The sequence below is a fragment of the Pangasianodon hypophthalmus genome, chromosome 3 (genome assembly GCF_027358585.1).
Source record: "Pangasianodon hypophthalmus isolate fPanHyp1 chromosome 3, fPanHyp1.pri, whole genome shotgun sequence".
In the NCBI taxonomy this organism is placed as follows: domain Eukaryota; kingdom Metazoa; phylum Chordata; class Actinopteri; order Siluriformes; family Pangasiidae; genus Pangasianodon; species Pangasianodon hypophthalmus.
Window position 1 is genome coordinate 5,107,501 of NC_069712.1, and position 16,269 is coordinate 5,123,769.

The 16,269-nt window shown below is 37.3% G+C and overlaps 1 protein-coding gene across 1 annotated transcript in view; it reads right to left on the reverse strand.

Annotated features, from left to right (window-relative positions):
• The window catches only part of arhgap10 (Rho GTPase activating protein 10), a 92,824-nt gene that overhangs the window by 11,592 nt on the left and 64,963 nt on the right, over positions 1–16,269 (reverse strand). Inside the window, exons 18-20 of the mRNA XM_053232405.1 lie at positions 14,756–14,915; positions 11,016–11,148; positions 4,440–4,602 (exon numbers count right to left, since the gene is read on the reverse strand). Of these exons, the coding sequence (XP_053088380.1) occupies positions 4,440–4,602; positions 11,016–11,148; positions 14,756–14,915 (456 nt within the window). The remainder of the gene's footprint in view (positions 1–4,439; positions 4,603–11,015; positions 11,149–14,755; positions 14,916–16,269) is intronic.

Consider the following 16,269-nt stretch of genomic DNA (forward strand, 5'->3'; position numbering starts at 1 on the left):
AGAAGATAAGACAAGACAAGACAAGATAGGAGAATATAAGATAGAGATAAGACAAGACAATACAAAACAAGATGAAACCGGATAAGACAAGACTAGATAAGATAAGACAAGATGAACCAACATAAGACATGACAAGAAAGGATAAAATTAGACCCAACAAGACAAGATAAGACCAGGCGAGATAAAACAAGACAAGAAAAGATTAAACCGCAGAAGATATGATATGATAACTAGATAGGACAAGACTAGATAGGACAAGACAAGACTGGATAAAATAAGACACAGCAAGATAAGGCAATGCAAGCCAATCCAGACAAAACAAAATAAGACAAGACAAGATAGGACAACATAAGACAAAACTAGATATGATGAGACAAGGCCAGATAAGACAAGACTAGATAAGACACTATAGGATAACACAGGATAAGGCAAGACTACATAAGATGAGACTAGGTAAGAGAAGACGCTCCAAGATAAGACAAGATAAGGTAAGACAGGGCAAGATAAGAGAAGAAAAGACCAGGTAAGACAAGACTACATAAGAGAAGAGAAGAGAAGAGAAGAGAAGAAGACAAAATGAAGTACATGGGGGTTTAAAAAAACATAACTTGTTTTATGGATTTGTTTCTTAGATTTTTGTATGAAAAAAAGATAAAACAAAACTTTAATTTATGATTTATCTACAACAACATAAGATTCCACAGTATTAAAAATAAAACTTGAAAATAATCCAAAACAAACTAATCAGAAACATAGTTTAGATGGAAGTTTGGAGTGTTGGAGATTGCTGGCATGCACATTATTATATAGATATTTTCTAAATATTTCTCCCTAATATGGTTTTGGCCAATTCCCACCCACCAGCCAGTTCTCCCCTATCACACACCTGCTACTAGCCAGGAAGGGGAAGGCTAGCATGTACTTCCTCCAAGACACAGCAACCGCATCCTTTTTCTAACCGCTGCTCATGCTGCTGCATCACAGGGCAGTGTAACACACTCAGAAGAAACGGCTATCCGCCCTCTTCCACATACACGAGCTCAGAGGCCCAGGATTGGCTAGAATCTCTGTGATTGACAGGAGAGACAGAGTATGTCCCTCCCACCCAGAGAGCACAGCCAGTTTTTGCTCTCTTGACTCCTGGCCACAGATGGCGGTGGCATCATCGGGATTCGAACTCGCGATCGCCTGGCGATAGGGTGAATGATTTTCAGCTGCGCCACTTTGTTAAGTTAGGTTAGGTTAGGTTCAACTTTTCTTGTCACTGTGAGAGTACGAGTAGAGAGACAATGAAATGTTGTGATAATAAGGACAATCTCTGACACTGTGTTGCTGTTATGAATTAGATTTGCTTATTTTTTTCCTCAGGGGATGTAAACATTTGCACTGTGCTGTATATAGAAATGCATGGTGATGTACAGGCAGTGTGTTACACTGAGTCAGTGGACAGCAGCGGGGAGGTCGTTAGACGAGTAAATAAGCCGAATGTCCTCGCCGCACGAGCCGTGTTTACAGTGAGAGGAGCGCGGCCACCTGTCTCACACACACACACACACACACACACACACACAAGCAGGATTTACTGCATTACAGTGCGCCATCTCCTGCACTGGCTTAGGCTGAAAACACACAGAGAGAGAGAGAGAGAGAGAGAGAGAGACAGAAAGAGACTGACAGAAAGACAGGGAGAGAAGTAAGAGGGCGAGAGACAACAAGACAGAGAGAAGAAAAAAAAGAAAAAGAAAGATGGAGAGAGAAAGACAGAGAGAGCAAGACAGAGAGAGATAGAGATAGAGAAAGAGAGAGAGAGAGAGAGAGAGAGAAAGCAGTGTTACATAAGCAAAGCCCCGTCTGTGATCATGACTCCAGGCCAAGTGACAAATGACGCACAGAGTAAGAGAGAAAATGAGCGAGAGATACAGAAGAGTGAGGGAGTTAGAGGGAGAGAGCGATAGAGAGGAGGACAGGGACTGGAAATAGGAAGACAGACGCCTGGATGCAGACTGGAATGTTGTTGTTTGGGGACAGAGGGATGGAGAGAGTGAGTCAGTGACAGACTGAAGCATGAGCGTGTGATAGCTGAGGAGTGAGAGAGTGAAGAAGTGAGAAAGTGAGTGAATGAACGAGTGGGTGAGACTGAAGGACCAGCGTGTCAGTGGGTTAGGCACTAATCACACTTTTCCCTCACGGCACAGCATGGATACTGTTCTGAATCCAGTACCCACTATCCGTATCTCTGTTAAGTACCTGTGCCTGTATTATAATAATAATAATAATAATAATAATAATAATAGTAGTAATATTAGTAATAATGTATTTTCTGTGACATAAAAAAAAATCATCCGTGTTATCAGTGGGTTTAAAATATCTGCGAAATCCTTGTTGGACATGTGTCTGTTACGTTGCTGTTACTATGGTTACCACACAAGAGACGCAAGAGATTCTTCACTTGCTGAATCAAAAGCTGTGCTAATCAGGATTCTGACCTTTCACACGTGAAGCAGAGGGAGACAGGTGGAGTGGAGACAGATTTACTGCTTTAACAAGCCTAAAACTCCTACAGCTGCGGAAGATGTTTTCTGGCATTTCAATCACGATGGAAGGAATTAATCAGCGATTTCTAATACCATCATTAATCAGCTCAAACCTACTGAATGCCACTGTCACTACCTCAAAGGGTGAGCTATTGACAACAGACATGCTCCTGCTGTGTTTGGAGATATAATCTACAATATCTTCCTGCTCAACATTCCCAAAATCTTACGACTATTGTTTTTCTGTATCTGACCTATTAGAGGCCAGTATGTCATGCGACTGATTTTGACTACCACTGTTTATCCGACCAATCAGAGGGCAGTATATTATTATTATTCTGTCTACCATTTACTGTATCTCTTTCTGTATCAGAGGTTTTTGTTTTTGACAACCGTGTTTATGTCCATTCAGTGGCCAGTATATCATCAGGTGACTGCTTTTGACTACCGTTCTTCTGTATTTGACCTATCAGAGGCCAGTATATTATCATGTGACTGATTTTAACCACCATTTTAATGTATCTGACCCTTCAGAAGACAGTATATCATAATGTGACTGCTTCTGACTATCTCATGCACCAGTATATTATCATGTGACTGCTTTTGCCTACAATATTTTCTTTATCTGACCCTTCAGAGGACAGTATATTATAATGTGACCGCTTCTGACTATCTCAGACACCAGTATATTATCATGTGACTGCTTTTGACAACAATGTCTTTGTATTTGACCAATTAGAGGCCAGTGTATTATCATTTGACCATCGAACTACCATCGTTTCTTTATTTGACCAATCATAGGCCAAATGTTGCCATGTGACTGTTGTTGACTACTATTTTAATATATCTGACCAATCAGAGGCCAGCATATTGCAATGTAAGTGCTTTTGACTGCCATTTTTTTCCTCATTTGACCAGTCAGAGGCCACTGTAGCAAGTATTTCTTTCTGACCACCATTTTTTCTGTATCTGACCAGTCAGCAGGGGGTGGGGACAGAAAACAAGCGTATGTGTATGCGTGTGGTTGAACAAGGATGCAGAAAAATGAGAGAGAGAAAAAAAAAAATCAGGAAAAGAATCCTTGCAGGTATGGCAGAGAGCAGCGAGCTGAACTCACCAGCATAACCCAGCACTGTTACTTTCTACATCAGCATTCAGCTCTGGCCAGCTGCCCCGAGCACAGAGCCACTCAAACACAGACAGACAGAGACGCAGAGAAACCAGAAAAATCCAACCAAACAAAAACAGCAACACAGCAACATATTCGGCCCTGAACTAACTGGATAGTAATGATGAACAGCTTCCTTATTCATAAAGCCAGTGAGAGAGGTGAGTGTGTGACACATCCCAAAACTACACGAGTACCCTCAACAAACGGTGCTGATTAAAAATTCACACGCACACGCGCACACAGACACACACACACTTGAAGAAGATGGCTGGGTATTCCGACCATAACCAATGTATACAAACTGCTCTGTTAGGAAGGACCAATCAGAAATAAGTCAATAAAGGCTTTTATTGTAATAATAATAAGAGACTTCGTGTACACACACTATGTGGTTAATATTTTTTGACACACTACGGTACATTTAGCAAACATTGCAACACTGCAAACCACAAAAATGTACCATTCTTATTATCCAACTGTTGATTTACCAATCGCTGATCTTGTACTTTCAAGTGAAGTGTGGTGTATGAAAAATGGGCCAAAGAAATTTAACCATAGCAACAACGGTCTAATATTATGTTCTTGATATGTGGTGGAATAAAAAGGTGTCTAAATACAATCAAATGAGTTTTATTTTTATATATAATTTGTAAAACATATAAAGTGACCGTGACATCGGTGAGATCCCGTTGTTTGAGAACGCCCAATAAACCATCTGGACTTCAGTCACTTACCCAGAGTTCTGTGGGGTGGCCACGGTGTTGCCATGGGGATTCTCGGTCTTCTCTGGTGGGGTTTCTGAGGTCGACGCTGTGGAGGACTGTGAGGATACGGACTCATTACTGCCCAGAGACGCTTCATCAGGGGTCAGAGAGACATTCTCAGAGGACGGAGACACTGCACAGGAGACGGGGTAGAGAGACAGGGCAGGGTTTTGGTTTAGTCATGACATTAATGAATACAATATGAGGTGATAAAGATTAACTAAATGACCTGAAGGTGGGACAAGGGTGTGTGTGATTAAAATACATTAAGGAGTAAAGCGTTCTTTTTAACTCTGATTGAACAAAAGATTCAAAATCACCACGGCTTGCATGACCGGTCTCGCTTAAGCTCAAATGGTGCAGAAACATCTCTGAAGTATGACATAACCATCATCCAGCTGCACTTAGAGCTCAGCTGCACAGCTCTAGCTAGGAGTTAGCGTGTGTGTGTGTGTGTGTGTGTTTCACATTTGAGATTTGTCCCTGTTGGTTTCCCCAAAATCATTATTCATTTGTCAAACCCAATTTCAGCTGATTCTCATTCTCGCACGTCTCAGCCACATCACACGTTATCACCTCTGATGTTTTTAGGAAGATCGAGATCGGCACATCGCTTCCTCCAAAGTGTGTGATACCAATCGCTGAGTATTTTCAAACCGCCGCCCACAAAACAGCTCGTGATAATAGGAAGACAGTGCAGATCTGTCTATTGTATAACTGAAAGACTTTAATGTTTAAGACTTTCACTTTTCGTATGCGTACTTAGACAGTGTACCTATCTGATATGTGGTCATGTGACATGTCTGAGACCTGTCGCTATCATCCAGTGTCAACAACAGGGCAAAGCAAAAATGGAGGACAGCGACAGCAGCGACTACACTCAGTGGAAAGATACTTGAGGAATTAATTTGAGCAATGCTGAAAGGAACTTACCGAAATTTAGAAGTATGTGCATTTGGGGCATTTCGGGGAACAAGTGCATTCATATTAAAGACAAACATGGTTCACCTGCGGTTATGAATGTGAACTGTCTAGATAGACTGATCTGATCTAAGCAAAATATCAAAAGACTCTTGTAATGTGAATATAACCATACTGAAACTTGGAGCGAATCCAATCGCTTAAAGGTGATACTCTGTGAATTTTATCTGCTTTGATCTGAGAAGATCTCGTTCCACAACTGGGAAATTCCAGACCAAAATACCTGCTGTTTTTTTTTATTTTTTATTTTTTTCCCTTAGCAAACTCAGGGTGGTCTGACAATTTCAGTCCCATTCAGATAGACATCTCTGATTTTACAGTCTTTTTATACTGTGAAACATTTCCGACCATCGCAAAACACTATATTTAGTTGGGTGTCTGGAGAATTTCTAATTGCGTCCGGCAATCACGAAATGATGGATGATTTGGAAGAGTCACTCAAACAACTTCCCAGTTTGGGTTGTGTAACTTTTTATCATTTGTACCATACTTACTGGAGGCCCATGCAGAGGAAAACAATAAAACTGTATAAAAATACAGTGGATATAAAAAGTCTACACATCCTCGTTAAAATGACAGTGTTTTGTGAAGCAAAAAAAAGGAATCTAATATAAATCATGTCAGAACTTTTCCTATCCGCAGTGTGAAATTACAATGTACAAAAATTAAGTGAAAAACAATCAAACATTTCAGGGAAAAATAAGAAAAATAAAAAGTTACAATTATAACCTGGTTGCATAAGTTTGCATACCCTTTTATAATTGGAGGTGTGGCTGTGTTCGGAACAAGCCAATCACATTCAATCTCATGTTCAAAAGTAATTATCATACAGCTGTCATCAATGAAATTATTCTGATTAACCCCAAATAAAGATCAGCTGTTTCTGTAGGATTTTCTTGACATCGTCTTGGTTTCATCTAACTGCTGAAGCCATGGTCCACAAAGATCTTACAAAGCCCGTATATTATCGCACTTGTTGAAAGACATCAACCTGGAGAGGGGTATAAAAGAATCGCTAAAACATTTAGATGTACCATGGAACACCGTGAAGGCCATCATCAACAAGTGGAGAAAATGGAGCACCACAGTGACATTAAAAAGAACAGGAGATACCTCCAAAATATACAAAAGGACAAGACAAAAAACTTACCAGGGAGGCTGGAAAAATGTGTTATGGCCTGATGAGAACAATTCCAAAAGGGTACAATAATTCCATAATTCTAAAAGAACACCATACCCACAGTGAAACATGGTGGTGGCAGCATCACGCTTTAGGACTGCTTTGCTTCAGTCAGAATTGTGGGTTTTATCAAGGTGGAGGGAATCATGAATAGCTACAAATACCAGCTGATTTTAGTGCAAAACGCTCAGGTTTCTGCCAGTAAGCTGAAGATGAAAAGGAATTTCACCTTTCAGCCTGACAATGACCCAAAGCATACATCCAAATCAACAAAGGAACGGCTTAACCAAAAGCAGATCAATGTTTCTGAATGACCGAGCCAGAGCCCAGACCTGACTCCAACTAAAAATCTGTGGGGTGACCTGAAGCGGGCTGTGCACAGGAGATGCCCTCACAATTTGATGGATCTAAAATGTTTTTCCAAGAAATATTGGGAAAACATTGCCAAGTCAAGATGTGCCATGTGGATAGACCTTTACCCAAACAGACAACAAACAGTTTCCACAAAGTATTCGTTTAGGGGTGTGCACACTTAAGCAACTAGGATATTTTAAGTTTTTTCTTTTTTTTTTTTCCATAAAAATTTTCTGATTGTTTTCACATTATTTGTATATTTTGCAATTGCACATTAAAGATGGGAAAAGATCTGACATGATTTATCTTAGTGTCATTCTTTTTCTTCGTAACTTACTAACGGTTTAGTGTATCTCTATGTTTTTTAATAGGAAAAAATATATACCTCCATTTTATAATTTATTTATTAAAAATAGAACTTTAAGATGTTAAAAAATGAACGTGGAAAGATCAACCTGAAAAATATTTTGAAACGACATTTTTCCCCTGAGGCTCTCACTCTCTAGACCTAACAAGAGTTACAGATATGTCCAGAAGAACAGAGGAAAATATTACAGCTGACAGAATTCAAAAGTTGTTCAGAGAATAGAAAAGAGGATAGAAAGTCAAAAGATGGGTGAGCGAGTCCTTACAGAATATTTATATCACATTCAGAGTGATACAAACTTTCAAACTCATTTTTTTTCACTATTAATATCTTTTCAAACACAAACTTTACTGTAAAATATTAACATAGGTTTCATCTGTAAAAGCTTATTAACTTACCCAACTTACCTTACTGATTTATCTAATAATGTAAATGATGGTACTAACATAACTTCCCTTAGTAACATAATTAACTTTACTAACGTAATTTACCTTACCTTACTAACTTACCCTACTTTACTAATTTACCTTAGTAATTTAACATTCTATCCTACTTTATGAACCTATCATTAGCAACTTATTTTTTTCCTGTTTTTAGCATCTTTTCAAACACTATTTTCCTGTAAAATACTAAACTGAAAATCTGTAAAACCTACACACTAATTGTCTAACCCTTTTTCAAATTCATTTTTTTTTCTCAGAGGATGCAAACGTTTAATAAATTTTAACCCTAACCCCTTTTGTAAACAGTTACAGATGTTGTGTGGAGATATTTGGATTTTCAGATCTATTTCAACATTCAGTCCAATGCTTGTCCAAATATTTAATGCTGTTTTTCTGAAGACATCTTCTTCCCTTTATCCCATGTTGTCCATTTATATTTGCCAAACAACATGTAAGTTGTCCTGTACAAGATTAGTCTGCATGTGTTAAGGAGCGATCGAGTGTGAATCCACATTAGACAAACAAAAACCTCTCATTTTGAATCAGCTTGTGTAATCTCAATTTCTTCCCCCAGCAATGCCTGTTTTCTGGACCTAAAACCATGGCAGAAACAAACCCAAAATCTACAGAGAAGCCAACTAAATAATCAAAGGGATTATAAAATGTCAAAACCTGTTTTAGCCTGCAAGAAATTGTCGAATGAGCCTGGAAAAAGCTTCGGAAAAACAAAAAAATACAGATGTTGTGGTTTAAATATTTAACTAATAAAAACCATAAGTATCTGCATACATCATTCCTTCTTCTTTGACTGGGATTGTATTTCTAATGTATTGTACTATTCAGGATTCAGAAACTAAATATGATTTTTTTTTTTTCTATAAAAAGGCTGAGTTCTTCCCAGATGAAGCTAAGAAACTTCAGAGATTGTGCATGTTTATGGTCAGAGGTCACTCTGATGAAAGATTACAAGTCATTACTGTATATTTCACTGCAGTCATACACAGTAATGGTGAGGATCAAGGCTATCATAGACACTCTCTTGGAAGGTTCATGGCTCAGGATTTAAAGGAAATCTGCTGTGTGGATTTGGCCTACTTTCTGATGGAAGAACACTTTCAACACACTGCTGGCTGAAGCTTGTGACAGAGACGTACAGCCTACACATTCACCTGGCCCTAAGCTTCACAAAAAATCACACCATCATTCTTCCTAGGCCAGAGCATCAGCCAAGTAGTGAGCTTTAGTGTAATGTACGGATTAGGGCGCTTTCATATATGCAGTGTTTAGTCTGTTTGTCTGTAACACTGCTGCATTTTCCATCTCAGTGTGGGTCGTTATTCAGGTGAGAACACATCAGTCACGCTCAGAACAAAACAACTGGTCCAAGAGCATCAGAGCAACGTACCTTACTACCTAATTTACTTTACTAACTTAACCTACTAGTAAGTATCTTAACTCACTAACTTACCTTACTAATTAACATACATATCTTACTAATTAACATTACCTTACTACTTAATGTACCTTACTAACTATTGTATCTTACTTAACTAACTTACTACCTGACATACCTTACTATCTTACTGTACTAACTAACCTACCTTTCCTTACTAATATACTTTATTAACTTATCTTACTATCTAATGTACTTTACCTTATTAACTAACATACTTTACGTTACTAATTTACCTTACTAAATAACACACTTTAACTTACTAATGTACCTTACTAACTTTATTGACTTAAATTACCTCATTAACTTATTAATATATCTTTGTAATTTTACTTACTAACTGACTTTACCATACCAACTTAATAAACTAAATTAACGTTTTTGTTACTAAAGTAACATTTGCCAATATCTTATATTAGCATCTTAACTTACTACCACACTTTAGCTTACTAATTTACCTTACCAACTAATGTACCGTACCTTACTATCTAATGCATTTTACTAACCTACTTTACTAAATTATGTACCTTACCAACTTACCTTCCCACCTGATGTACCTTAACTTACTAAGTATTGTGCCTTATTAACTAACATTTCTAACCTTGCTAACTTACCTTACTAACTTAACTTACTTTATTTATTTTACTTAATTTATTTAATTTACTAAATTAACTTACTAATTTATCTTAATAATTGTACTTACTAACATATTTTATCATAATAACTTTATTTAACTTACTAAATTAACCTAGTTTTGCCTACCTTACTAACTGAACTTATTACTCATTAGTAATTATCTATTATCTCATTAGTAACTTACCTTACTTAACTTATTAACTTACCTTACTGACTTATCTTAGTAATTTAATTTATTAACATATATTACTAACTTATTTTACCTTACTAATTTAATGTCCCTTAGTAATTTAATTTACCTTACTAACTTAATTTACCTTACCTTCAAACTTACCTAACCATCTTACCTTACTAGCTTATCTTAGTAACTTAACTTACTAACTTATTTACCTTACCTTACTAAACTTATCTTTGTAAATTAATTCATTAATTTGATTTACCTTAACTTACTAACTTACCTTACTGACTTATCTTCATAATACAACTTATTAACTTATTTTATTAACTTATTTTTATCTTAGTAACTTAATTTACCTCACTGACTTACCCTACCAACTTACTGTACTAACTTACTGTACTAACTTACCTTACCTGCAAACTTACCTAACCAACTTACCTTACTAGCTTATCTTAGTAACTTAACTTACTAACTTAATTTACCTTACTTACCCACTTATTGTACTAACTTAACTTACTAACCTTAACCTAACGTATCCTGCTATCTATTACTCTGCTATCTTACCTTACTAGCTTATTTTAACATACCAAATTTAACTCACCTTACCAACTTATCTTAAATTAATTTCCTACGGAAAGTTAAGTTACTATCTTACCTTAATAACTCACCCTACTAACTTACTATCTTCGTAACCTAACTTACTAACGGCTTGTTAACTGAACTTGATTACTTACTGAGTTTTTCTTGAATTGTTGATTACCAATTAATTTTATATCATATAACTGGTCACTACTTCTTGTGTATGTTTTTAATGCCACCTGTGGACCAGATAAGGCTTCGCTTCTCCAAGCCTCAGGGTTAAACAGCAACACAATCGAGTGTCAAGCAGTGATGAATTATTTGTGTGGCTCACTCGTTCCTGCTTCCCATGGATAAGTGTTCAGCCTCTCATACCTGCATGGATGTCCAGGGGGTTGTACACAGCCAGCGGGCGGCTCTGGCGCACCTGCTTCTTAGACTGACGCGTTGGAGCAGTGAATGGAGACAGAGTTGAGGATGGACTAACGCTCGGAGCATCTCCAAAAATCTTAAACAAGAAAAAGAAGGAAAAAAACAGGATAGATCTTGTGAGCATGAAAGAAAAGTATGAGCAAACTTTCTCAGAACAGTGTGTATGGATGCATAGGGGTGTGTGTGTGTTTGTATGTGTGTGTGTGTGTGTGTGTGTGTGTGTGTGTGTGTGTGTGTGTGTGTGTGTCTACTCTTGAATGAATATGTCTTGTCCAAATACATGTGGTTCAGCCTTGTGCATCCAGATACCATTAACGCAAAAGCATTTACAGCAGCTTGCATAAGTATTCACCCCCTTGAACTTTTCCAGATTTTGTAGTATTACAACTTAGAATTGAAATGAACTTAACTAGGATTAATGTCATGAAGCTACACATAATAGCCCATAATACTGACTAAGGCCTCACTTTAAGAGTCTTGGTTATGCCATATTATTTCTATTTTTTTAAATAATTAATTTAATGATGTTCTGCAAGATATTTAAAGTTTGGACATTTTTTAATAACCAAATCCTGATTTATACTTTTCCAGAACAGGTGTGTTTATAGTGAGGTCATGTGACACTTTAAATGCACACATCTCAACTCCATTCAACTAATTTCTACAGAAGACCAGAATGATAGCACCAGAACTAAATTAAGGGTTTCATACCCACACTACAAAATGTGGAAAAGATCAAAGAGGATTAATACTTATGCAAGTCACTGTAACAGTTATGCCATCAAGCACTATCTTGCAACAGCTCAGTACGAGCATGATCGTGAAATAGACTAGAATCAGGCTGAAACCGCAGGCTGGCTCCTACAAGTCTAAGTGACGTCTGAATCGAGGAGAACTTCAGAGACAGAATTAAAAAGACTGAGAGTAGCCGGAGGAACGAGATGAGAAGTCACAGCAGTGGTGGAAGGGATCGTGGAAGGGATCGCAATCTGATACCACTGAGGAGAAACTTCAGACGACAGCATGCCTCCTCTCCCTCCCGTCACTTTCAGAGCTCCTTTCTCATCTCCCTCTACATTCTCCCAACCTTTTTCCCAGGCTACCTTCCTTCCTTCCTTCCTTATCGCCCTCTATCCTCGCTCCTTTCTCTCCAATGCACTCGGTGTCAGTTAGAGACTTCTCTTTCTGCGCTCTTTCTCTCGCAGCTCCTCTACTCCCCAGCCACATTCTTCTCTCCTTCTCTCTCTGCTTCCCTACAGATGGACATGAATGCAAAACACTGTCTGCTCAGAGCATCTGGGGCCATCAACAGTCTGGCAAGCTGTAGCCTGAGAGAGCAGTGCATATCTACTCGCCTGTGTAGTCGCTGCCTCAACACCACACTTGCTACAACTTTAACCAGAGGGAAAAAAAATTGAAGTGTATACTCCAGAGTAATCATCTGTAGGTGATATGCTGTATACTTTATTGAAGATTCTGCTGCTCCTGCGTGTTGATTAATAAACAACTACAAACACCACGTACAGCCGAGGTGAAATTTAAACAGTCAACTCATAAAACTTTATAAACTTATACTAAACTTGCATGAAATGTGCTTTTTTGAATGAATCATTAATTTGTAGACAGCTCAAAGTGTGAAATTTACCACTTTCTGAAAATCTGAGATAGTACTGAACACCTGACAGGAAAGAGATCTTGTGTCATAAAATATAACAGCCAATCAGGTTCAAGTATGCAACCCTGGTTTACCATTGGCGAGGATTAGCATATGCATTTGCATATTCATTGATTCAAGGTATAGACGCTTCTGAGCTTTTTCTTCTGTCATCTATTTGTGCGACCGTCACGTCTCTATGTTATCAGAACAAAGGTACTAAAGCTTAAAAGGTACTAAACAATGTCTGACACTTGGAGGAGACCCTTAAAGGTATCACCTTTGTACATTTGGTATTTAACTTTCACCTAGGGAATTTAATTCAGTACTTCATCTGATGTACAGTAACTGTCTATGAAGCTATAGTATGTTTTGTTTAAAATAAAAGAAAAAGCATTATTATAAGTGAGCAATGAGTAAAATATATAGTATAATATGATGTTCCTGAGATGTCGTGAAAGACATTCCTGCAATAATAACTTACATTTGAGGAGGATTTGGCGATTTGTATGCACATCATACTGTGGCTCGCATATATCAAACATCGTTACTTCTCAGATTTAGGTATGAAATAAGGCTGACTACATGGCAAAAGCCAGCAGCCAATCAGGGGGTGAAGAGAAAGAGAGAGAGAGAGAGAGAGAGAGAGAGAGAGACAGAAAGAGAGAGAGAGAGAGAGACTATCAGATAATACACTATAAGAGGAAAGAAATTTAGCACTGATGGAGTTTTGTGTGTTATTTTTTCATGTTGAACAGGTTTCTTGAGGGTATTTATCCTATATTATATCACAAATTTTACACTTTTATTTCATATTTTCCGTGTTAGCGTGTCAGTAGAAAACATCACTTTAGATGTCTAAAAATGTAGATTCCAAAAAATGAACTGTTAGAGAGAAATTTCTGTATGCTCTTAAAAAGAAAGTAAGTAAGTAAAGGTAAGAAAGTAAAGGTAAGCACTTTTCACATGAAATCCTCACTGAGGCTGTCTGGAAATAAGAAACCTGCAGAACAATTGCGACCATTTTAAGACACTTGAAAGAACCTTCTAGCCAATTTCCTGGCTATAAAATCACATGACCACATAACCAAGAGAACTGATTCAGTTTTAAAAGGGCAAGGGTGAATCACACCAAATATTGATTTCATTTTGCACAGTATACTGCTATTTATATGCATTTATTTAATACACAAACACTTTCCAAATAACTGCTCAGAAGGCACATTTGCCTAAATATAGGCTTTCTTGCCTTTTTTTTTTTAAATTCAATCCAGGTTTTACAAATCTCAGGTGACTCACATTGTTTCTACAAAAATTATTTACAAGGTTGAGTCAAATGAAAACCTTGCTTTTTTTTTTTGCATTGTTTACTAAAAATAGGTTTCACAAAAGTGTACTTTGTAACTTAAATACAAAAAGTGTTGCTACAGGTAAATCTAAGAGTTTATTTGCCTGAATCAGATCAATTTTGTCGAATGAAGCTTATGTGCTTACGGGGGAAAAAAATGGGAAGGTATGAATCATTCAGCTCCAAGCCCTAAAATGAAACATGCTTATAACTCTTTTTTTTCAAATCAGACAAATCAATTACTAGATCACAAATTAATCTCAACTCCCTGACATGAATTAACCTGATTTTTAAGGATTACGCACAGTATAAATTCTAAATCCATTTACAACAACGTTTTAATCATAAGACAGTCAAAACCCAGCTGCGTCTGTGCAGAGGTGTGTTTAAACACTGCATGAACATACAGAGCTCCACCTAGTGCTCATGGCCACGCAATCCGAGCAGCTCAGCGCGACATGGGACGATCCTCTGTGCTGACTTTTTATTTCACAGCCACATCCAAAAAGCTGCTATTTCCTCCTCATTTTCGAGTGCAGTGGTTTTTTTATCATCTCTAATCCGAGAACTTAACTCTGACACTCGCTTACCTGTGATCAGCCTGTGATAATGAGATTCAGAATAATTCTAATCAGTCAATCATCACTCTGACTCCAGCTGCATGCGGAGGGGAAGTGTCACCTTCTCGTGCTGCTCTATGAGAATCTCCACCACGATGTTTTGGAACTTGAGGTCCATGATGGCCGCCACCGTCTCCTCCTGAGGCCGCATGAGGGTGGGGCCGAACACCACGCCCAGGTTCGCTACTGTCATCAAGTTCTGCTTACTGTGGGCCGCCACACTGAGACAGAGAGAGAGAGAGAGAGAGAGAGAGAGAGAAATATACAACGATATGTCATCTTTACTGATAATAACTGTAATCTTTTAATCCATGAGATGAGTTTTAGAAAGTTTTGGAGGTTTGTTGAGATAAATGTGATGTCACTCAGAGTTTAATTATATTTAAGGCAAACTTATATAGGTTCATGTTTCAGAACTGATAATAGTATCATGTCATATAGAACATGCAATCAATCCATTTTGCAATATTTCTACAAAAAAAAGGGCTAGTTTCTTAATTTAAATTAAACACTTAATTAGGGATTAGCTCCGCCCCCAGATTAAACAGAATAGAGAAGGTGGGATTGGTCACGTTGAGACTGGGGATCTGTCTTTTCTTTTTTTTTTCTTTTTAAAATTTCTGCAGTCTGTGTGTACTCCTAGAAATGGGTTTCTCAAGTGTCCTTCAAATGGTTAAAGGGATTTTATTATCCCGAAAGCTTTCTACTCGAAACTATCTGTCCTCTTTGACAGAGATATGTTGCAGGTTTATACGTAAAATCATTAATGCTTCCACAAATGGGAAAACTGAAAAACTCAAAGACTTTATTTTAAAACATTAAGGAAGTTGGCTTTATCTGTCATTCCCGAGACTCCTGAACAGACTCTGAAAAACCCTCCAATGCTTAAGATTTAGAAAATAAATAAATAATTAAATAAATTAAAAAAATAATAATAATAACAATAATAATAATAATAATAATAATAATAATAATAATTATTATTATTATTATTATTATGATGTCTCATTCCCCCATCACCAAAATGGTGTATATTTTTTTAATTCTCATTTTTCTATTAATCCGTGGCATTTAAAATGGTATAAAAATTATTTGTTAAATTACTTACAGACAGTATTCCATTGGCTAAACATTCTTACAGAATAAGTTAAACTTTCTCCTTAAACAAATGTTAAAAACAAAATAAGAAAAAAGATTGAAGAGCCCTGAATGTATCAAACATCCTGAATTCATGTCACTGATTTCCTCTTCCAAATCATCAACCTGTGTATGAGATCTCTTACCTACTCATTTCCTTACATAAACACTACCAGAAGCAGTGGGAGTGTTAGCTCAGTGGTTAAGGCATTGGACTATTGATCAGAAGGTTGTGAGTTCTAGCTAAATATTTTAAACCTGCAGTTATGAACCCACCGATATATATGTAAAAAAAACTGTTACACTGTACAAATAAAATTTAAATGAAACTGAACTTTTTAAAGAAAATATACCAAAGCCTGCAAGCAGAAGTACAGAATAAGAACAGCTGCTTTACTGGGTCTGGGAAGGAAGGACTCTGTAAAAGGTCCGGCTGTA